This window comes from Aspergillus saccharolyticus, assembly GCF_003184585.1.
Source record: "Aspergillus saccharolyticus JOP 1030-1 unplaced genomic scaffold BP01scaffold_14, whole genome shotgun sequence".
NCBI classification, from domain to species: Eukaryota; Fungi; Ascomycota; class Eurotiomycetes; order Eurotiales; family Aspergillaceae; genus Aspergillus; species Aspergillus saccharolyticus.
The window spans coordinates 117,314-137,057 of NW_020290624.1; the positions used below are offsets into that span (position 1 = coordinate 117,314).

Here is a 19,744-nt window from a genome sequence, read left to right on the forward strand (position 1 = left end):
TGCAGCGCCTGCCGTTGTCGGTGGTCACTCAACCCCGCAGGTGCATCACTCGCTCACTGCCGGCAGGTGACTTCTTTCAATGAAACTGAATTTATTTCTCGAAGATCTGCAATTGAGAGGTAAGTCCATTATCTATATATTATACGTTCACTCTTTACATTAGACTTCACATTAGATGATATTCACGAGCTCCTCGCTCTGACTCCCAGCAGGTTCTCCGCATTTCGATAAGCAAATAATTCTAGGTCCTTGCCTGCGATAAGACCACTTTCCTGAATCTCCCTAAAGAACGCCAGACCTTTCTCATTCGCCGAAAAAGGATAATCGACACTGTACAGCACATGCTCGATAGAAGTTGCTTTCAACAGACAAGCCAACAGAGTCAACGAGAACATGCCACTGGTCGTGATGCAGATGTTGTTGCGCCAGACATCCCGAAAGCTCCTCTCCTGCCCCCACCTTTCCGAGACCGTAAACACGCGCTCGAGTTGGAAGGGAAGCATCTCTCCCATCTGGTCGACCACGATTCTCAGCTTGGGATAACGATCGAAGACTCCACTGGCGTATAATCTCAGGATGTGCAAGCCGGTTTCCGTGTGCCAGGCCCAGCCATATGCACTCAAAGCCAGCGCGACTGAATCGCCGTAGTTCCCTTTGTAGTACTCATCATCGAATCGCTTGCGAATGTAGGGTGGATGTAGGGAGGGACCTCTAGCTCCTGCGCTTTCTTGAAGACCGGCCAGAAGCGCTCGTCATCGTAGTATTTCCCGCTCGTGTGATTTTCGATCAATGCACCCACAAAGCCCAGCTCCTTGACACAACGCTCTAGTTCCGTCGCAGCGGCTAGAGGCTCGCTCATCGGGAGCATCGCAAAACCTGCGAGTCGTGTCGGGTGTCGCGAAACAGCAGCAGCCAAATCATCGTTCACAGCTGTACAAAGAGATGCGTCGATGTCTCCAGGACCGTGGGATTTTACCTGAACGGAGACGTTCCCGTTGTCGAGATCTTGAATGCGCTCGTCGTCTAGAGCCTCCAGCTTACTGCGAATGTGCTGGGGAAGCACTCCGTAGTGGGCCTTCGCCTCAGGGCTCGCTTCGCTCACCCTGCGCGAGCTGTAGTGCTCCTCGAGTGTGATCAATGGAATCATGGATGTGGTGACTAGGGTGTTTTTGCGCTGAGGAGAGTGTAGCTTGTGTCGCAACGTACTTGATAGAAAGTTGGGTCTCGTCTTCTCAAATACGAAACTGTCCTGCTAAGTCCGCCCCGAGTAAGTCCGGGTTATTTGGAGTCATTATGACTTCGCATCATGTGTCGATACCATCCCCCCGATCGTGACTAGTGTCGTTGAGGAAGTCATATAAGAGAAAGTTGAAAGCAGTTGGTTCGAAGTGGAGCAGAATAATCGGAAACGTTGGTCTCTTATCGCCGTTTACTCCCGGTTAACTCCCGGCGCTGGAATGCGTCATTGTACCCAAAGATGTATGCAAGAGCTTTCTGAAGAGTGCCAAAGTATGTATAACTTCTGTTGCTAATAAAGATCTTGTGGTTGGTTATGTCCTAACGACAATCACTTGGCTAAAAGTCAGCGAATACTCTTAGACGCCTTATTATACCACTTGTGACGCTCGTTCTCTCGCCTTGGGGAATTTTGCTAGAGCCCGTGAAGTTCAATACCACTACGGTGTTAAGGTTATTCGCAGTATGTTAACTGAGAAAACATGCTGATCATTGAAGTGTTTTCGTCTCGAATAACTACGAGCTATTCCGACTATCTCACAAAAATCTCGCCAACGCCATGATACGGAAGTTACCGTCCAGCGTAGTAGCCACAGTATGAATTATTACAGGCTTTTTGAGCCGGATGTGGTCTCCAAATGGTATTCGGCATGCAATCGTGGCAGCAAATTGCTGGCGGCTTCGCAAAGCCATCCCGAACCGTCACATGGATAAAATCCCAGCGAATTCGGCATTTCCCTCAACCACAAGCCTGAAATCTGCGTTATCTTCTAGTTCCTTGATCTGGGTTTGAGAAGTCTTCACAAGAATGTCTCGGAGACTGCTGCCCTCCTTCGTGGTACGCTCGTATGCTTTCTTCGATAGCAAGCGGAAAGTTATCCATCTTCCATGATATTTCCACGATAGACTGGGATTTCTCTTTGGCGTGCTCCTTCAACTGAGGAACATCATATTTATTTGCGACTTGATACACCTTGACATTCAATAGCATGGGCGACTTACGATCCTGATCGCTGCTGCTGTTATCGTGCTCGACTCCATACGTATATTGGAACATCGCTTCTATCGCGCGGAGATCGTCTTCTCTGAGGCATGTTTCGTTCTCGACTGCTTCCTCAGAGATATTAGACTCGTGTGTTCTGCAAAATCAGGACGGGCATACCTACAGGCCAGTCGCCCTGATCTAATCGAGAGAAGTATCCAGACTGTCCGCAGACAACAAGCCGATGGACTTTGAAATCTTGGTCGCTGGTATGAACAATCAGGTCGGAGAACTCGGATGACGAATAGTACCTATTCAGTTCATGTATCATCTTCCGTTGACTATCATCGCTGCAGCTACTTAATTCTTGATGCTGGCCATCGAATCGGCCGGGTCGTTTACATCTCCGCTGTCGTTGGTATAGCAAGGCTTGGTATTGTCATCCAAAGGAGCCAATTTTGTAGGTAGAATCCAAGGTACGCACTAGGGAGATGGCAATTCGGTAATTGGTATGTTGATCTAGTTGACGAGAGAATCCAGGAGTGGAGGTCTTGAGATGAAGGTTAATTGATATGGCAAATCGGAAGGATGACTGGCGAATATGGGACTCATGCTGGCTGTCTATTACTTGGGGCGTCAAGCTCGGGAGAAACTTTTACTTGTTTCATACCATCTGTCGTCTGCAACAATTGGCTGGAGACCATATGCGAGCGGAGTCACTATGATCCACTGATGTGGGCAGCCTTCCACATTGTGAACGACATCGACAGATGAGTTGTTCGAATATAGCTTCGTATTCGTGCTAATCATCCCACCTCCCCGTAGCTGACACATTCACATGAATTAGATGGTTTTGCTTACCTCCAGCAAGTTCTAAGTTAGCCTACTCGCAATGCGCACGGCTGTGGTGCTTATGACCCCATGCGGATCAATAATTGAAGACCAGTTGTAGAATTATAAGATATGTATTTTCTAGGTATGGAACACTAAATTGCCAGAGGTAGTTGTGAGCATTTACAAACTTGAAGCGCGGGTGGGGTTAATGCTGGAGCTGGCTGGCAAATGAGATCGACAAGATGGTTGCCGTTTCCCCATCGATCAATTCACTTTCTCCCCTCATTTCCCTGTAGGAATCCATCAAGTCCCTAATTTATCCTCTCGTCCCGGGATTCAAGAGTGCAACCTATACTCAGTACCTGTCACATCAACAAATTGGCTCTTCACATCATCTTCAGAAGATGCCGTCTGCACCTTTGCAGAAGAAAGTTGGCCAGGTAGGCTAGCTGCCCTTTGAGGCCAAACATCGAATCGCAATAGGCGATTGGTACCTAACTAAGCTGCAGCTATTTGCGGTCGGCTTTCATGGCCTGGAGCCAAGTGCTGAGATCAAGAGTCTGATACACGACTTTGGAATTGGAGGCGTCGTGCTCTTCAAGCGCAATATCACCGACATCGCTCAACTACGGGTATGCCCAACATTCCGAACCGATAGACGCAACTCACTGGCTGATACAGTGCCCTGCTATAAGGCTCTGACCCACGCGCTACAACAGGAAGCACAACTAGCTGGTCACACACAGCCTCTATTCATTGGCATCGACCAGGAGAATGGATGGGTCACCAGAATCTCACCTCCAATGGCATCCCAGCTCCCGGGGCCCATGGCTCTCGGCGCCACCAACTCCCCCGACTTAGCGTACAAAGTCGGATTGGGAACAGGCCAATTGCTAAAACACGTGGGCGTCAATATGAACTACGGCCCCGTCTGCGACATCAATTCCGAGCCATTGAATCCTGTTATTGGGGTACGTAGCCCAGGCGACGTTCCAGAATTCGTTGGCCGTTTCGCAAGCGCTATCGCCCGGGGCCAACGCCAGCACAACCTCATTTCCTGTGTGAAACACTTCCCCGGGCATGGAGATACTGCGACAGACTCCCACTATGGACTTCCTGTTATATCCAAGACGAGAGAGCAGCTGGAGCAGTGCGAGTTAGTGCCATTCCAGCGCGCCACAGCCGAGGGAATCGAAGCTGTTATGACGGCCCATATCTCATTACCCGGCTTGGGAGTTGGCAAGCTGCCGGCTACTCTGTCGCAGGATGTGCTCAACATTTTGCGTAAAGATATGAAATATGATGGTATGATCATCACGGATTGTCTGGAGATGGACGGGATTCGTGCGACATACGGGACCGAAGAAGGTTCCGTCCTTGCCCTTGCGGCTGGCAGCGATAGTATCATGATCTGCCATACCTATGATGTGCAAGTCGCATCCATTCGCCGTGTCTGCGAGGCTGTCGAGACAGGCCACATTCCCATGAAGAGACTAGAAGACGCATACCGACATGTAACCCAGCTGAAGCAAAAGTTCTTAGACTGGGACGAGGCGCTGCGAACAGACGTCGCCATTGATTCGTCTTTCCGAGACATTGACTTGCAGAACCGCGAGCTAGCCGAAGCTGCCTATGCCAGGTCAGTGACCGTCGTTCGAGACACTTCAAAGATCCTACCAATCTCGAAATCATGCAAGGTCGTCTTTCTCTTTCCCGGGGACCAGACTCCAGCCGGTGGTGCGGTGGATGGAGAAGGACTCGGTCGAAAAGGATCTTACAATGGTTCCGTATATTTTGACGTCTTGAAAGAGTATAACCCAGCTGTTGCTGAAATCCGTTACGGTGCAGCAGGCTTGTCCGAAGAAGAGTGGCTTCTTATTGACGCTGCTGACGTCGTTATTCTCACTACGATCAACGCGCGTGAGTCGCCTTTCCAGAGGGATCTGGGACTGAAGCTGTCTAAACGTGCTCGGGCACTGGTAAGCATTGCAGCCTGCAATCCCTACGACTTCCTCGATGAGCCTACCATAGGCACCTACATCGCCACGTACGAACCCACCGTGGAGGCCTTCACCGCCGCAGCAGCGATAATATTTGGCGCAGCAACCGCAACAGGTAAACTCCCAGTCTCCACCCAGGAACCGCGATTGTCCGTCGAAGTCTCCCCCCTCGACGACCTTGGAGACCTCAAACAACTGCAAACCGTCTGGAACACCGCTCTACCCACCTATCCACTGTCTCTCTCGAGCCTCCGAAAGCTCCTCCCCCAGCCTCACGCACATCACTTCCTCGCCCGCCATGGCAACAACATCGTCGGCTTCTGTCTGACCTACACCCGCACCACGGACGACGAGAGATCTGCCTACCTCTCCGCCATCGCCGTCTCCCCGAGCGCCCAAAACCAAGGCATCGGGAGCACGCTACTTCAAGAAGTCATAGCCTGGTACACAACAACCCAGAAAGCCACCCGTCTCGACCTCAGCAGTTCGTTTCCACGCTTTTGGCCAGGCCTACCGGACGACCTCCCACCATCCACCGCCCAGTTCTTCGAAAACCGGGGCTTCATCTTCACTAGCCCGCCCCCGCGCCACGTCGACCTCTACCGGGACATCACCGACTTCGAACTCGAGGACAAATACATCGCCAAAGCGCAGAGCCAGGGCTACACTTTTGCTCCTCTCCAGCCACACCAATACGAGGAATGTATCACAGGACAGAGAAAGAACTTTTCACATAATCAGGTCAAGAACTCCATCTCCCTTCTCCGTCCCCGTCTCTCCACCATCCAACAGCCACACCTTACCCAAGAGACCATACCCTCCCCAACCTTAAGACCATGCCATACTAACCAAAGAAACCAAAACAGCCCTGGCTCCAAACCTACATAAATCTCCACCCACAAACCCACCCCAACAGCATAATGACGGTCTTCAGTCCCCAAGGCCACCAATGTGGCTGGACGCTGATGCTCGACCCATCCTCCCCTCTCCAGCAAGCGCAATGGGCGCTTCCGCCCGTCTGCGGAGGCCCCGGCACCCGCACCGGTCTAATCGGGTGCGTGGGCGTCGACCAGGAACACCGGGGCAAGGGCGTCGGGGTGGCGATGCTGGCTCATGCGCTCGCCCATCTCCGGGAGCGCGGGGTGCAGGGGGTCATGGTCGACTGGGTCGTGTTGGAGGGGTTCTATGAGTCGGTGGGGTTCGAGGTGTGGAGGGGGTATCGGCTGGGTTCGGTTCGGATTTAGATAGGATACTCGAGTTCACTTTCACCAGATTTGTCGGCGCAGTTTGAGTTTGTTTGGGGATGATGTGGAAGAAGCTGACAAAAATCATTCTTTGTAGCTCAGCGCTAGTATGAAAGTACCGAGATGTGTAAGAAGTCTAGACGTTCCGAAGAACATTCGCCAGAGGGAGCGGAGGGAGCGGTGTTTTCCGAGAAGCCGAGAAGCGGGGTGGGAAGGGGAAATCCGCTCCCCGCCGAGAACCTCTTCCGAGGAGTTTAAAAGCTTAACTGTCTCGTAAAGTCATACTTCTATCCCTAGATTGTTTGTCGCTCGACGATCTCATCCTTCCGAGAAATTGTTGAGAAGATACTAAGATCAACGGAATTTGGAGGCTGGATGCTTTTCAAAGAGCGCCCGAGTCCATCTCGAATCTACTTCATGCACACCACAAGCTGTATGCTCGGAAGGTCATGTTTACATCAAGAGCAACCAGGAGTGAAACTCCGCAATATACTTATTGCGGCCTACTGTGATCATCGCTCGAATGCATTGTTGACGAATCATAGATTGTCTTCCATTTTTAACTACCGTGTTACATGATCGCTCATCGTGGTACAAAGTGATATTCCCCTCCAGATCCAGTCTGACACGTTCATGCCACGTAAACTCCGGAAATAAATATTACAACCACCGAGGATATTATTATCATAACAAAGAAAAGACGCTGTAAGAGGGTCTTGTTCGATAACAACAACGGGAGTAAGAACCGCAGAAGGCGTTGGTCACGTTGCTCTTCCAGGAGCTAGTCGCTGGTCGCGATATGGTCGAGCTTATACAGAGGCTCAAGATGAGCACTGCGACGGCGGAAGATAAAACGATTGATCCACCAGGGCAGCACCTCAAACAGTTGATAGCGCATGTGCATGGCCGTGGGTACCCCGAAGATGTAGTCAAGCTCCTCCAGAGTCCGCTGCTTGGTCTCAGGTACCCAGAAGAAGATCATAACGAAAGCAGTGATATTCAAGGCCCTGCCATTCGTTGTCAGAGTTTTGGTTCTCGGTAAGGATATGTAGTAAGACTTACGCGTAGAATCCGAAGGCACCCGTCGGAGTCATCACTGCAAGCATGCGGGGGAAGGTGATGGAAAGGACCGAAGCCCAGCCCATGTTGATTGCCACACCCCAGGACATTCCGATTTCTAATAGAAAGTTAGTATGAAAGGAGACATGAGTATCGTTGGAGGACTTTACCTCTGTGGGACAGTGGAAACACTTCAGCAGAGTAGGTGAAGGGAACAGGTCCCTCACCTGGAGAGTAGAATGCAGCGAAGACGAAAACAAAAAGCGCAATACATGCCAGGTGGGCAGTAGACTCCTTAGGAATATAAAAGCAGAATCCGGCAGCTAGCAAGGTCCAGGCCATATTCGGGAACGTGAAGAGCAACAAAGTTCTACGCCCGAAGGTGTCAATGGTGAAGACAGCTGGGAAGGCGAAAATGAAGTTCACAAGACCAAATCCCCAGGATGCAAAGAGGGCTCCAGTAACACTGGCACCTGCCTGTTGGAAGACAGTGGACGAGTAGAATGCAACAATGTTGATACCACACATCTGCTGTGCGATCATCACTGTGAAACAAGCAAGGGTAGCACGCCGAACCCGGGGAATAGTAAAGAGTTCTCCGAAGCGACTGATGTAATTTCCAGTACCAGAAATGTCCTGCTCGATTTTGATCTGCGCATAAATGTAGTACAGATCGCGTGCAGCTTGCAAATCTGTATTGCGCAAACGACGCAGAGACCGGTATGCGTTGCGAAGTCTACCCTTCTTGATGTACCAACGCGGAGACTCTGGGCAGAAATAGACACCAAGGAGCAAAGGTAGAGCTGGTATGAACGCCGAGCCTAGCTGGAGTCTCCATGAAATGTCGCCCGTATCCTTGACCGCGAGGTTCGCCGAGCAGCCCAGAAGAATACCGAAAGCTGTCCAAAGTTGCCAGCACATCACAAGGCCGCCACGAATTGAAGCGGGAGTGTTTTCAGCACAGAAAACGGGAATAGTGGCCGCTTTGAGTCCCATACCGAGGCCCAGCAGGAGACGGGTAACGAAAAGCTGGGGCCAGGTCTGAGCACAAGCTGAACCGATCGGAGAAAGAAGACAGAAAATAGCAGAAATGAAGATAGCGCCACGGCGACCCAGAAGCTTGTTGGCAGGGTCAGACAACCAGCAACCGAGAAAAGAGCTGGCAATAAATGGAGCCCTGTGTGACCAGTAAGCTTTGCGAGCCTCGCTTACCGTGATGGGGAACATGAAGGGCGGGTGCAACATACGCATTGATAAGGCCAACGAGCCACTGGTTTCTGGCAGCATCGGGACCTTCCTCAGGGATACCAAGAGCAACAGGAAAGGAGAGATTGGCACCTGGGAGGCAGGAGTCAGTCAATCATAGTGTTCAATCATCTGTGATCTATGGCATTGACCAACCGTTACTTCCAGTTTGGTCCCATCCCCTGTAGATGTTTGTTAGTATTTGAGTGTAGAACCCAAGCAGACGCAGAGCCACTTACTGAACAGCAGCTCCGATAGAACAGAGGATGATAGTGAAGTAGAGAGCGCGAGGCTGTTTCCACTTGTGGGCTTTCTCGTTGTGGATAGCAGTAATTTCCTCATTGGACATGTCAGGCACGGAGACATAGTCCGCAGGGTCGCGTGCCACAAGAGCACCCTTTCTCAAATGAGGGAGAATATCAGTCAGCTCAAACTCATGAGCAAACTCTTCAACGTCACGAATGACTTGAGCTGGGCTCAAATCGGCAAGAGGATTCTTGATCCTAGTTCATAGTTAGCAATTGCCCGTGAATTCCAAGATGCTCAGCATAACTTACTTGGCAGTGACATTGTTGTTCAGGTTAATATGCTCCGCAGTGCCTTTCTCCATGGTTTCAGGTTCAGTACCAAGGCTTTAAGCGTCAGTAAGCATCGAGCTTTCACAAAAGGCCGGTGGAGATACAGGAACACTGACCTCCGGTCAACGTTTGCTTCGGGTGACTGAATTTGGGCCCCTTCCTCCTTTGACATGGTGCTGGTCAGCAATAACACAGATGCTCAAGTGTTATGGATTGTAGGCTTTGACGGCAGATCAGGGGTACGTAGAGAGGATAGAAAGGAGACTACTACTTGAAAGAGAAGCAAAGCAATGAAGAGGAAAGTGGGAGGGGGAACGAGAAAGAGAGCGAGAGAAATCAGGAAAGATGGGAGGGGACGGAGGAGAAGATGAGAAGAAAAGAGAGAGAGGAGAAGGAGAAGAAAAAGAAGGAAAGGACAAAGAGTGCAAAATGGTGAGAGGGGGATCCGACCCAGTTAGGTTGGTTACATTCACTACCTTATGCCTGGTAAACAGACTCCAACTCCCCGCGGGGAAGAAACCACAGGGCTACTACCTACTCTTTTCACATTTGCCTTTCAGCTTTCATTCAAAGATCTTGTGGCGATGGTGCAGATTCTTTCTTTGATGGTACATGGACAGAGAGATATCCAGTCGTGCTAGCCCATCTTATCTCCTAAAATCAACTTCTTGATTGGTCACAAGGCAATTTTCTCTCAGACAAAGAGTATGTACAATACATGATACAAAGCATCGAGGTGAAGAATCAAGTGATGTTGGTCTAACATCGGAGATGAACCCACCCTTCCCCAGGTTTATCGGACATTGGTTCCAGATCACTGTTACCAGTCGGAAGATACTAGTACTATACCTGTGTGAGGTTAAAAGACAAAGAATCAGGTGATACCCTTATCGACAGTAACATGGAATCCGATCCAATAAGTATGCTCGTAGCCAGACATATTTCGTGGCTCGCCAGCCTGGGAATGGGTCACAGAAGGGGTTCTGTTCAATGCTGTTGCTGCCAGAAAATGTCTGTCGTCTTCTTCCTTTTGCCTCTTATGTGATCGTCGACTTCTTTGCAATTCTGTATCCATTCACCATGCGAAGTTGGTGGTTGTGTCCCCTTGTGACACAATAGACGATGCGCCAGTCTTCCGCACCGGAGATTGGTGGTAAATGGGTTTTCTGACAACCCGCAAAGTTGAACGCAGGTTAGCAGCGTCTTCGTTTTTTTTCCAAGCTAACCAATTCATTACAACCTAGCTTTTGTACGCGGTTGAAGAACCGGTGTGACCACTGATTGGTGGTTTCCCCACTTAAGCCATGGTACCCCACGGGGAGACAAAAGTATTCCATAGTGACTTCTGTTGAGCTCGAATCCGCCTGAGTACAGTCTGCCCATCTACCTTCTGCCTGACTAACCAAATTGAGAGGTATTACTAGAGTCGTTGCACGCTCCTAACTACTCATCTCGGCCACTTTTGATGTTCCTCTTCCGGACAAGTCTCTCGGTTCTGGTTCATTGATCTAGACCTCACGTGGGTAGTCCAGTCCGGGTTCATCAAAAAACCCATTATGACAAGCCGCTACCACATCAGGACCGATCCAAGTTTATGATACGGATCTAAGACGATTCTTTATACACGATTGTTTCGCGAGAGGCTTGCAGGGGTACAGGTACCGTGCAAGTCACGCACCTAGCCGTCTCAAAACACGAAGTGTCTCTAGTTCGAGTAACTCTGGATCAGGTCAAGGTCAGGGTCAGGGTCGCCTTTCTTGGAGATTCTAATTCTGACCGCTGGCTGAATCCAAAGACTCGACAAGATCCCAGCGCTTCATATCTGACTCAGACTAGTAGAAGATCAAATCCTAGATGCTGTGGCTAATGATTGTTTGAATAAGATGTTCTACCAGTGACTGAAAGAATGAATATGGTGGAATAAGACAAATTCCATGTCCCTTCAGAGATAATGATGAGCTGCTGCAATACACTAAGGACCCATGTCGCCCTCCCATTGAGGCGAAATCAAGCCTCCTCACATGCTATCGCCCAGAGCTATAGCGCCATGTAAGCGAAGCTTGGTGGCCTTAACTTGGCTCAGAGACAGAACGCCCTTCGTCCTTGGTTCGATGATGAATATACAATTTACTAAACTCGAATTCATTCCCAGCCTTTATGTTATAGGTCGCTCAAAGGAGCAAACTATGCTATTTACTAATACCATCGTTTGAAAATTAGTAAGATACCGGGTCAGCGACGGTGAGCATTGTTCTACCCAGGGAAAAAGAGCCCATTTGAGGTCTCACGTATCTTCGCTATCTATAGGTGGCTTCAATTCAAGAGGCCGCAGCTGCGGACACAGGAGCCGCTTTTATTTTTTAGGTAGTGCCATGTTCTTGTGGCCGCAAGATGCTGAGAGCACCGCCAGCCAGATGAAGACTGCCAGTGACGAGGATTTGAGCACCACCTCGCTCGGCACTAATTCGTTTTGCAAGTTTGATAGCGCCCTCAATAGTAGCTTCGCTTGAGACAGAGGCCCTGCTATCACGTTGTCTCCACAGCGAAGTATATATGGTGCACAAATCCGGGAAAGGCGTCTCCGGGGGTTTGAGAGTTTTATCTGTCATTGGCATTAGCTCCAGGCTCAGCCTACATGCGGGGATACTCGCCTATTCTGGTGGTGCCATCCTCCCTTTCTTCGTATGTGGTAAATATGACATATTCCGGCATTGCCTGCAGTTCCGCCAGGGAATTAGCTAGGGCCTCGACAAGGGCGAGTCCGTCACGCTCTTCCGAAAAGTGGCTAAAAATCAGAATGCGACACCTAATTTGAGGATCAGTTTGTTTTGCCTGGATAAGATGATGCATAGCTTACTGATTCGTTAACGGTGTGTTGGTGTTTGCGACAAACCACCTAGCCGCTTGTTCAAGACTCAACGTGTTATGAGCCCCATCTACAAACCATCCAGATGCTCCGTCCTCGATGCTCTCGAACCTACCAGCCCACTTGAAATTGCTCACACCCTCAGCAATGTCCGACTCGTCCAGCGTATGTTGGGGCGCCTTGGCTTGTAGCCAGGCCCTAGCTAGCTCGAGGGCCAGAGAACAATTGAGGCGCTGCACAGGGACACTGAGAGTTTTGTTGTTGGCCGGAAGCGATTCATTCATAGGAACAAATCTCAAAGTGGTCTGCCTTTCAGCGGCACGAAAACGCAACACCTCAGCGGGACTTTCCTCTTGGAAGACGGAGAAAGCAGGGGCGCCGGGCTTGAAGATCCCGGACTTATGCCAAGCAACATTCTCAATTGTGGGCCCAAGCTGTGCAACATGATCCATACCGAGAGCAGTGATAGCTGTCACTATCGGCCTCCGGATGACATTTGTGGCATCATATTCGCCACCGTGGTGTGTTTCAAAAATGGCGGCATCGACATTCTCGCGAATGAACGTGTGAAAGGCTAGAAGCGCCAGGAGCTGCAGATAGCGTGGCTGTCTCATGGGAAGAACACTAGGCTCCAGGTTGGGCGCCTCCAGCCTCTCCCATACTTCGAAGAAGTATCGAGTGAAGAGCTCCTCCGGTATCGGCTCATCATTGATCTGAATCCTTTCGCGTATACACTGCAAATCAGGCGAGGTATAGAGTCCAACCTTATTAGGGTAACCTGTACGTGACCCATGCGCACGAAGGAACGAACGCGTGAAGGCACAAGTACTTCCTTTCCCTTTAGTTCCGGCGATATGAACAATGTTGAGGCCGTTCACATCGTTTTCCTAGCAAACACTTTGTTAAAGAACGACCATTGCAACGCAGTGAAATGCTGATGAAAGCTATTACCGAGTATCCTAATTTTCGCAGCCAGTCCTCCATCCCGACCAAGCTAGGCACGCCCCGCAATGCTTGGTTGTCAGTTGGGGTCACTGCATCTTGGTTTATTGAGGCCAACGCGGGCGTTCTTGGACGAGCTTTTCGTCGGCGACTCTCAAGGAGTTTCAAAGCATTCTATGGATAAATTCAGGAAAATCGGAGGAAGCAATCGATGAACAGACCATACCTCGTAGCTGCGCTTCATATTGGCAAAATGTCTGTGATATGCTGTCTCTGGGAGGGTCAACCTCGAGATAGGCTCCTCGCCCCACACATTTTTGTCTCGCCCACCGACGCCGGCCCCTCGGCATCGGTGCGCTTCCTATCTCAATTCCTCAGGCATCCCAGCACGTGACCGACATCGCACTGTCCTGGAATACTTGATTTATTTGTCTACTCTTTCATGCACCTTGCTTGTTACTGGAATCAAGGGTTCGAGGTCAAGTGAATTTGGCTCTGACCGCGATCGGACTTGAAAATTGAGGACCAGCGCAGGTTCCGGCCGGCACCTCGGAAACGAGACAATGCAAGTATTAACTTGAAATCTCCTATAGTCTCCCTTCAGACTGAATGCCCCTCTCTTGAGCATAGATACATTTCTACTTTGTCTAGTGAGAATCAAAGCATCTCAAGTGGATCGAGTCTTGAAACAATGGGTCATATTGCAATAGAGTGGCAGAATCGCCTGAGCGAGACACTTCCACAAACGGTTAGCATCGTCCTTCAGTGGAGCATCACGTGGTGGTGTCTAAACGCTCCAGGCTGAATTCCGAGACACTTGACTCGAACTTGATAAGGACCTCGAGTAGACACCAACGACACCAACAGTGCCATCTCTTGCATATCGAACATGTCAATGATCTTTCTATAAGATACTCCACATGTCTTACCCACCCTTCATGGAGACTGTGTCCGCCCATTCTCTCCTAAGCTCTGGGGAACCGTTTGTCCCCTTTTCCGAGTACACGGTTCACGATCTCGATAACTTGTCGGACGACCAGACCCTCGAATGGATAGATCGCAAACTACAAGAAGGAAAACCATTTGTAATTCGCGGATTCGACACAGACAGCAGGTGGAATACTTCGATCCTGAACAACGCGACCTTAGGCGCTCTATCAGCCTCAAAGGGTACGTGGTGATGGCCAAGCTACCGTATCTTCGGAAAGTCGTTCGAACTGAGAGGTCGTCGTTAATTTAGCGATTCCGGTCAGAAACTGCTCTACTGGGCGAGATGTTAAGCTGCGATTGCAGGACATCTTGTACCAAAATGAGCCCGATTTTAGGAGTATAAACCGAGATTTGCATGTGGCCATTCATCCCCCCAGGGTTAGCACACACAGCTAACAGACGCGCTTCCAAGTCTTTACGCCAAGGACCTGCAATGTCCCAAAGATTGGATTCGTGCACTAGACTCTGTCTTGCCACCGGCTTTGAGGCATTTGGGCACTCTTGACTTGTTTCGAGTCCTACCGAAAGACATTGTCCCGGAGGTTCTGATGGCATATGTCGGAACTCAAAGTTCGTTGTAAGTCGAGTCTCAGTCTCTTAATATGCTGGATCGATTGACTCACACCTGATTCTGGTCAGCTCCGGCTTCCACCGTTGCTTTAGCGGAACGGCCGCTCTGAACCTTCTTATTTCATCTCAACGTAAATACTTTCAAAGTTTCTCATTCCTTTTTGAACCGGATGTACTAACCCCGCGGCTAGGGAGTGGGCGTGGGTCGATATGTTTTGGAACGGATAGACATGCACAATCGCATTATGACGCTTTCATGGAGGAGATGGGGAAATCACCTCACACGGACTGGGTGAACGTCACGATCACTCCTTTGAGTCGTGCAAAATTCCCCATTTATGTTACTGACCAATTCCCTGGAGACCTGGTTGTCTTTCCTCCTGCCACTGCGCATCAGGTTTGGAATGTCAATCCACTGGTTACAAAAGTGGTGTGGAACATAATGCACAGTTCCTCGCTCACCTACTTTTTTGACTATGTCCAGCCTGTTTATCAACATCTATGCCACGCGGATACGGGCCGGGTGCCCCTCATCCCCGTACATGCGTTGGACAGTGGCTCTTGTCGGCCAGAGGAGAATGCTCTTCTTTTGACTCTCTTTCAGAATATGATCGAGGACGAGGAGATCGAGAATGAATCAGATGTACAAGTGAAGCTTGTCGACACTCAAGGTGCGGTGGTCGAATGCAATTTTTGCGGCTTGACGATCTGGAATCGTCATCTGCATTGTGAGCAGTGTGGAGACTTTGACCTATGTCTCAAGTGCTTCGTGTCTGGACGAAGCTGCAAACACTTAAGCAGTTATGTGTGGGCCGAACTACTTCCGCGAGACTACTGCAACAATGTCATCACCAGTACCCGGAACAAGCTAAGCGGTGCACAGCATACTTCAAATCGTGCGCAAACAAAGTAAGGACACCCAGCCACGGCTTTTAAGGTGATCAAACCGAAGAAGCAAGACCTACATTCATTACGGCCCTCGCTGTCACCCTTCCTACTCTACCCAAAAGAGGGCCATGTCCCGTTCATCCCTCAATCGACATAGTCGAGTTTGTTCTCATACTGATATATGTCCTGATTAGTCAGAAGTCATTGGGAACATTGGCCGCAGTAGCCGCACATGCACGAAAGCAGTCTACGGTAGGTCATATCCCTGCGGCCCTGTACGCAATGTGACAAATGACTGACAGCTAGAATAGGAACGACTTTGCCATCTATGCCGTGATAGTCACTCGGTGTGGAAGGGAATGACATGTTCTCGATGTGATGCCTTCTTCTGCTTTCGCGGACTCCATAGACACTTTGATGTTGACCTGATCCCATATCTCAGAGATACGGATGCTTGGATCTGCCCCAAGTGCTCACAGGTATGCAACTGTCGATGTTGCCACTTTGTTGAGCCGTATCAAAGTAAAGACAAGCCTGTACGAGCCCGAGTAAAACCGGTAGACCAGCGAGGGCGCATTACCGGCTTTGTCGACAACGTCTTCGACCAAAGAAGAGGCAAAAGAGCGGCTCAGAATCTATCTCCACAAACAGTCAATACTCCACAGAGTTCCAAGCGATTGAGGATTCACGTCACAGAGAACACAAGTCAGTCCAGTCCGTCGAATGATGACTCTCGTGCTTCTATCGACATTCAAAGAGGTGAGCCAGCTCGACAAGCTAAGGCCTTGACCCCAGTGAGAGACAGCCAAGCAGATCAGACGGAGCTAGCTTCTGTGCGAAATCAAGTTACAAAAGGAAAGCTTCGGATTAGTGATCTCGTGGAAGACCGACGTTTAGATGAAAGGCGACAGCTCCCGCGAGCCTGCTTAGACCCACACAGTTCCTCCATCACGTCCTTCTCACCAGAAAACCAAACACCATTATCTTCTTCTTCCGGTGATATCAGCATCTCTGCCCTCGAGAAAAAGCTGAACTCGTTACGCCAGTATGCCGAGGAGTTGCTGGACCTATCGCTTGTCGATTCGCACGCGAAGCTACTCGAGAAGGTGGCCGAGATGCAGAAGCAAGTGGAAGAACAGAAGCGACGAAAAGCTGAAGCTCTTTTCAGCAACCTGCATCGAGATTTTCCTGATCTGGCAGATATAGCCCGTGAGGAGGCGCGACGACGAGGATTCTAGAGGCAGCGCGCAAGTTCCGTGGTAATTGCTGGGGGATCGGCGACAGGCGGAATTGGCTGTCCGTTTAGTTGATCTTACCGATATATTTCGATTTTTAATTTAGTGAAACAAGATGCAAATTATAAAAAGGGCAAGATTTGAAATAAAGCACTCCGTAGACTAGTTCTCTTCAAGTATTCGTGTCTTTTCAGACACGCCTGCATTCATGGGGGAATAAAGCATACATCAGGTTGACATCAGGGAAAAAACAGAGCCAGCCAAAGGGGGAGGCGGAAGCGATCCAAGGAAGCAGGCGGAGTTCCAGCCGGCGGTGATCCTCACCTCACCTCTTCTCCGTAGTTAGTCCGTACTCCACATCCCTCCTTCCCTCCTCCCCTCAAGCCTTGTCTTCTTTCTCCCATCCACCACAACCACCATCTCTGTCTGTCTTGCTCCAGACTCATTGTTTGCTCGGTTTTGCCGAATCTCCTCTGCTGGATATCTCTCCTTGATCGAGTTCGTCAATACTTGATCGGACTCTTTCCCCAGGATTGAATCACACTTGGTATGTTTAGGTGGTTTCGAGGTTCCCTCCCACTTCCAGCCCATCCACCCATTCCTGATCGGCGTCAACACCCGTCCACCCCTCCCCCCGCCTCCTTCCACATCTTTTTTTTTCGAAACTTCACAGCTAATACTTTACACTTGTGCTTCGCCTAGCAAATCAAGCTTCAAGAAAGTCGCGTGCGGTCGATCGCCCCTTCACACCGATCTTGCGCCCGAATTGCGTGGAAGAACTCAAGGGCGGTCATTACCTCCGCGATTCATCTGCTTCGGTCATTCAATCTCCCCGCCGGGGGCTGGCGGTAGCAGGCACACACAACCAAACTCACACTACTTGAATCCTGACCGCCTCCACAAACACACGACCAGCTCATCTGCGCACAATCACACGCGCGCACTCACACTCCCTTTTCACACTTCACTCCACTTCCTCTTTCTATAAGTTTGGTGCGCCCTTGGTTTGACGACTTCACCGACTCTCGTGTTTACTGTTGTCTCGTTGCCCCGCCATGCCCTGCTTCAAGGGTCTCGCCGTGAGTATACACACTCCGGATGGCCCGATCTCCGAATACTCCATTCAGCGCCAATCTCGAGCCGGTCGCATAGCTTGCTACATTCCTGTACCGCCTCCCAAGCTACCGGACTCTAAATCGGCCCAACCAGAACAGTCGACTTTTGCCATTTCTATCACGCTCTTGAATCCCGGCCAGGATGTGCCTTATTCAACTCCTAAACCGACACCCGATAACCCCACACCAAAGCCCAAAGTAGTCGGTGGACTTCCCGGCCCCACCGAAGAGCGCGGATCCTACTCAAGCATGGTGATTCCCTACAAGCCGTTGACCAATTCCCCGAACGAGACGGTCGCTGCGTATATTTACTTCGACGGTCGGCAGAAGGAGGAGGTGGCCACGCTCCTGCGGAGGGGCGAAGAGACCTGGGTCAATTCTCGCTGGGTCAGTGTTCCGGAATCAGAGGGCGGCGGTCTGGCCGAACGCGAGTTCCTCTTCCGTGAGGTCGGACTGGAGCGGTGGCTGAATGGGTTGGATCTGGAAGGGAAGGATGCAGCAGCCAAGATTGAGCGACGACGCCAGAAGATGGAGAAGCGTCGTTTGAAACGCGAAGAGAGCGGCGGTATGGATACGGACGCGAAGTCGCGGAAGGAGAGAGACACAATGCGCTACGGAAACAATTCGAAATCGCCGCTAGAGGATGTCTCCGATGACGACATGTCGTTCTCTGATTCTGATGATGATCCGATGCCGGAGTCAGCCGGGCAGATCAAAGTCGCATTGTTTCGTGTTCTGGCCTCGGGCGAGGTCAAACGGGGAGAATACTCGCCTCAATTCGATGCTCACGATGACGATGACGATGTCACCGGTGGCAATGACAACAGCGGCGCATCGGATGCCCATGTTGACCACACCACGAGCTTCGCTAAGCCTAAGACGCTTGATCCTAAGACAATTAGCACACAAACCGTGACGAGCATCGATGCATCTGATAAACCCTACGCTACTTTCACATTCATGTACCGCGGAGAGCGTAAGTCATGACCTGACTCCTACAGTAGCCGTTGAAATTGACCATATTTTAGGACAACTTCAGAAGATGGGAATTCTCAGAGATGCCAAAGCGCAGGATACTCCTGGGTCTGTGAAGCGTCGGTCCATTCAACCCGATTTTTCCAATCTTGGTCCGCTTAAACCTGGTGGCACCGTTGGATTCTTGAACTTCCGAGACAGCACGGATAATCACAGGAAGGGCAAGAAAGGTAGAAAAGATGTGGGCGATGATGATATGGACAGTGACGACGATGACGAGAATTCCATCCTCGGTAAAGCAGATGCGGAAGAGGACAAGGACGATGACGTGCATTTGTCCCCGGAGGATCTCAGGCGGCAGGGTGAGTTGGCGGAAAGCATCCGTAAGATCAAGGTAAGTTGATTTTGCTTCGCGCTTAGTATCTGCTCGCTTCGCTAACAGATATCCCAGCTCAAACGGCAGCACTCGTCCGCCTCGCTGGCCACCAACACTCCCCCGACTGACACTGGAAGTCCTCGGGCGACTGGAGAGACAGCACCGTCTTCGAACCTCTCCACAACACCTCCATTAGTGCCTCCCACAACTGCCGCTACGGAAGCCTCCAAGCCAGCGGCTAATGCGATTGAGGGCCAATTTATCGGTAGTCCTCTAAAGAAACAACGGGCTAGCGTATCGCAAGCGGATGAGGATGTGATGCGCAGACGAATGGAGTCTGGTCTGTCTCATGAGATCAGTAACACTGAATCTCCACAATCCGCTGGAGCTACAGCAACTAATACCGATGCGCCGGCTGCCAATCCTCCACCGCATGATTCGATGGCTACGGAGGAGGAAGAGCTATAATTTCGCAGCGGACGCAGACCGCCACACGCTCGCCCGCCGCCCGCCCCCAACTTCAGCGATCTTGCGGTGGAAATTCAGATCTGACCTTGTGTTTACGTGCTTAGAAGAACGTCGGGATACCCCTCAGACGAATGAAGATGT

General features: G+C 50.5%; 7 protein-coding genes across 7 annotated transcripts; 3 read left to right on the top strand and 4 right to left on the bottom strand.

The window, feature by feature from the left end:
* Nucleotides 1–182: 182 nt before the first annotated feature.
* Nucleotides 183–1,147, bottom strand: BP01DRAFT_382482 (amidohydrolase family protein; the record flags this gene model as incomplete). The annotated part of the gene is made up of 2 exons (XM_025577372.1): nucleotides 183–634; nucleotides 664–1,147. The coding sequence occupies 2 exons, from the start codon at nucleotides 1,145–1,147 to the stop codon at nucleotides 183–185; spliced, it is 936 nt and encodes a 311-aa protein (XP_025431441.1).
* Nucleotides 1,148–1,999: 852 nt separating this feature from the next.
* BP01DRAFT_296227 (BTB/POZ domain protein) lies at nucleotides 2,000–2,549 on the bottom strand (the record flags this gene model as incomplete). The annotated part of the gene is made up of 2 exons (XM_025571836.1): nucleotides 2,000–2,350; nucleotides 2,403–2,549. 2 exons carry the CDS (start codon nucleotides 2,547–2,549, stop codon nucleotides 2,000–2,002), a joined length of 498 nt encoding a protein of 165 aa, XP_025431442.1.
* An 807-nt stretch (nucleotides 2,550–3,356) lies between these two features.
* Nucleotides 3,357–6,321, top strand: BP01DRAFT_340056 (putative beta-N-acetylglucosaminidase). The gene is made up of 4 exons (XM_025573387.1): nucleotides 3,357–3,492; nucleotides 3,562–3,684; nucleotides 3,748–5,793; nucleotides 5,919–6,321. The coding sequence occupies exons 1-4, from the start codon at nucleotides 3,457–3,459 to the stop codon at nucleotides 6,294–6,296; spliced, it is 2,583 nt and encodes an 860-aa protein (XP_025431443.1). The 5' UTR covers nucleotides 3,357–3,456; the 3' UTR covers nucleotides 6,297–6,321.
* A 623-nt stretch (nucleotides 6,322–6,944) lies between these two features.
* On the bottom strand, nucleotides 6,945–9,531 carry BP01DRAFT_340060 (uncharacterized protein). Its single transcript, XM_025573388.1, has 8 exons — nucleotides 9,295–9,531; nucleotides 9,158–9,232; nucleotides 8,840–9,103; nucleotides 8,757–8,782; nucleotides 8,603–8,693; nucleotides 7,526–8,532; nucleotides 7,359–7,473; nucleotides 6,945–7,303 (listed from the first exon to the last, which is right to left on the bottom strand). Exons 1-8 carry the CDS (start codon nucleotides 9,348–9,350, stop codon nucleotides 7,078–7,080), a joined length of 1,860 nt encoding a protein of 619 aa, XP_025431444.1. The 5' UTR covers nucleotides 9,351–9,531; the 3' UTR covers nucleotides 6,945–7,077.
* A 1,908-nt stretch (nucleotides 9,532–11,439) lies between these two features.
* Nucleotides 11,440–13,286, bottom strand: BP01DRAFT_415723 (folylpolyglutamate synthase). The gene is made up of 5 exons (XM_025579156.1): nucleotides 13,213–13,286; nucleotides 12,996–13,160; nucleotides 12,036–12,931; nucleotides 11,830–11,984; nucleotides 11,440–11,780 (listed from the first exon to the last, which is right to left on the bottom strand). Exons 1-5 carry the CDS (start codon nucleotides 13,228–13,230, stop codon nucleotides 11,539–11,541), a joined length of 1,476 nt encoding a protein of 491 aa, XP_025431445.1. The 5' UTR covers nucleotides 13,231–13,286; the 3' UTR covers nucleotides 11,440–11,538.
* A 638-nt stretch (nucleotides 13,287–13,924) lies between these two features.
* BP01DRAFT_340064 (uncharacterized protein) lies at nucleotides 13,925–16,868 on the top strand (the record flags this gene model as incomplete). Its single annotated transcript, XM_025573389.1, has 7 exons — nucleotides 13,925–14,156; nucleotides 14,227–14,313; nucleotides 14,376–14,553; nucleotides 14,616–14,677; nucleotides 14,738–15,455; nucleotides 15,629–15,686; nucleotides 15,746–16,868. The coding sequence occupies 7 exons, from the start codon at nucleotides 13,925–13,927 to the stop codon at nucleotides 16,670–16,672; spliced, it is 2,262 nt and encodes a 753-aa protein (XP_025431446.1). The 3' UTR covers nucleotides 16,673–16,868.
* An 856-nt stretch (nucleotides 16,869–17,724) lies between these two features.
* On the top strand, nucleotides 17,725–19,603 carry BP01DRAFT_296043 (uncharacterized protein; the record flags this gene model as incomplete). Its single annotated transcript, XM_025571831.1, has 3 exons — nucleotides 17,725–18,760; nucleotides 18,813–19,153; nucleotides 19,211–19,603. 3 exons carry the CDS (start codon nucleotides 17,725–17,727, stop codon nucleotides 19,601–19,603), a joined length of 1,770 nt encoding a protein of 589 aa, XP_025431447.1.
* Nucleotides 19,604–19,744: the final 141 nt, after the last annotated feature.

Coding starts and splice junctions, on each gene's coding strand:
- BP01DRAFT_415723 (XM_025579156.1), bottom strand. Junction 12,932..12,995: donor TGCGAAAATTAGGATACTCG/GTAATAGCTTTC, acceptor AGTGTTTGCTAG/GAAAACGATGTGAACGGCCT. Junction 11,781..11,829: donor GGATGGCACCACCAGAATAG/GCGAGTATCCCC, acceptor TGCCAATGACAG/ATAAAACTCTCAAACCCCCG.
- BP01DRAFT_340056 (XM_025573387.1), top strand. CDS start 3,457: ATGCCGTCTGCACCTTTGCAGAAGAAAGTTGGCCAG. Junction 3,685..3,747: donor CCGACATCGCTCAACTACGG/GTATGCCCAACA, acceptor CCCTGCTATAAG/GCTCTGACCCACGCGCTACA. Junction 5,794..5,918: donor AGAACTTTTCACATAATCAG/GTCAAGAACTCC, acceptor AAACCAAAACAG/CCCTGGCTCCAAACCTACAT.
- BP01DRAFT_340060 (XM_025573388.1), bottom strand. CDS start 9,350: ATGTCAAAGGAGGAAGGGGCCCAAATTCAGTCACCCGAAGCAAACGTT. Junction 8,783..8,839: donor TCTATCGGAGCTGCTGTTCA/GTAAGTGGCTCT, acceptor AAACATCTACAG/GGGATGGGACCAAACTGGAA. Junction 7,474..7,525: donor GTTTCCACTGTCCCACAGAG/GTAAAGTCCTCC, acceptor ACTTTCTATTAG/AAATCGGAATGTCCTGGGGT.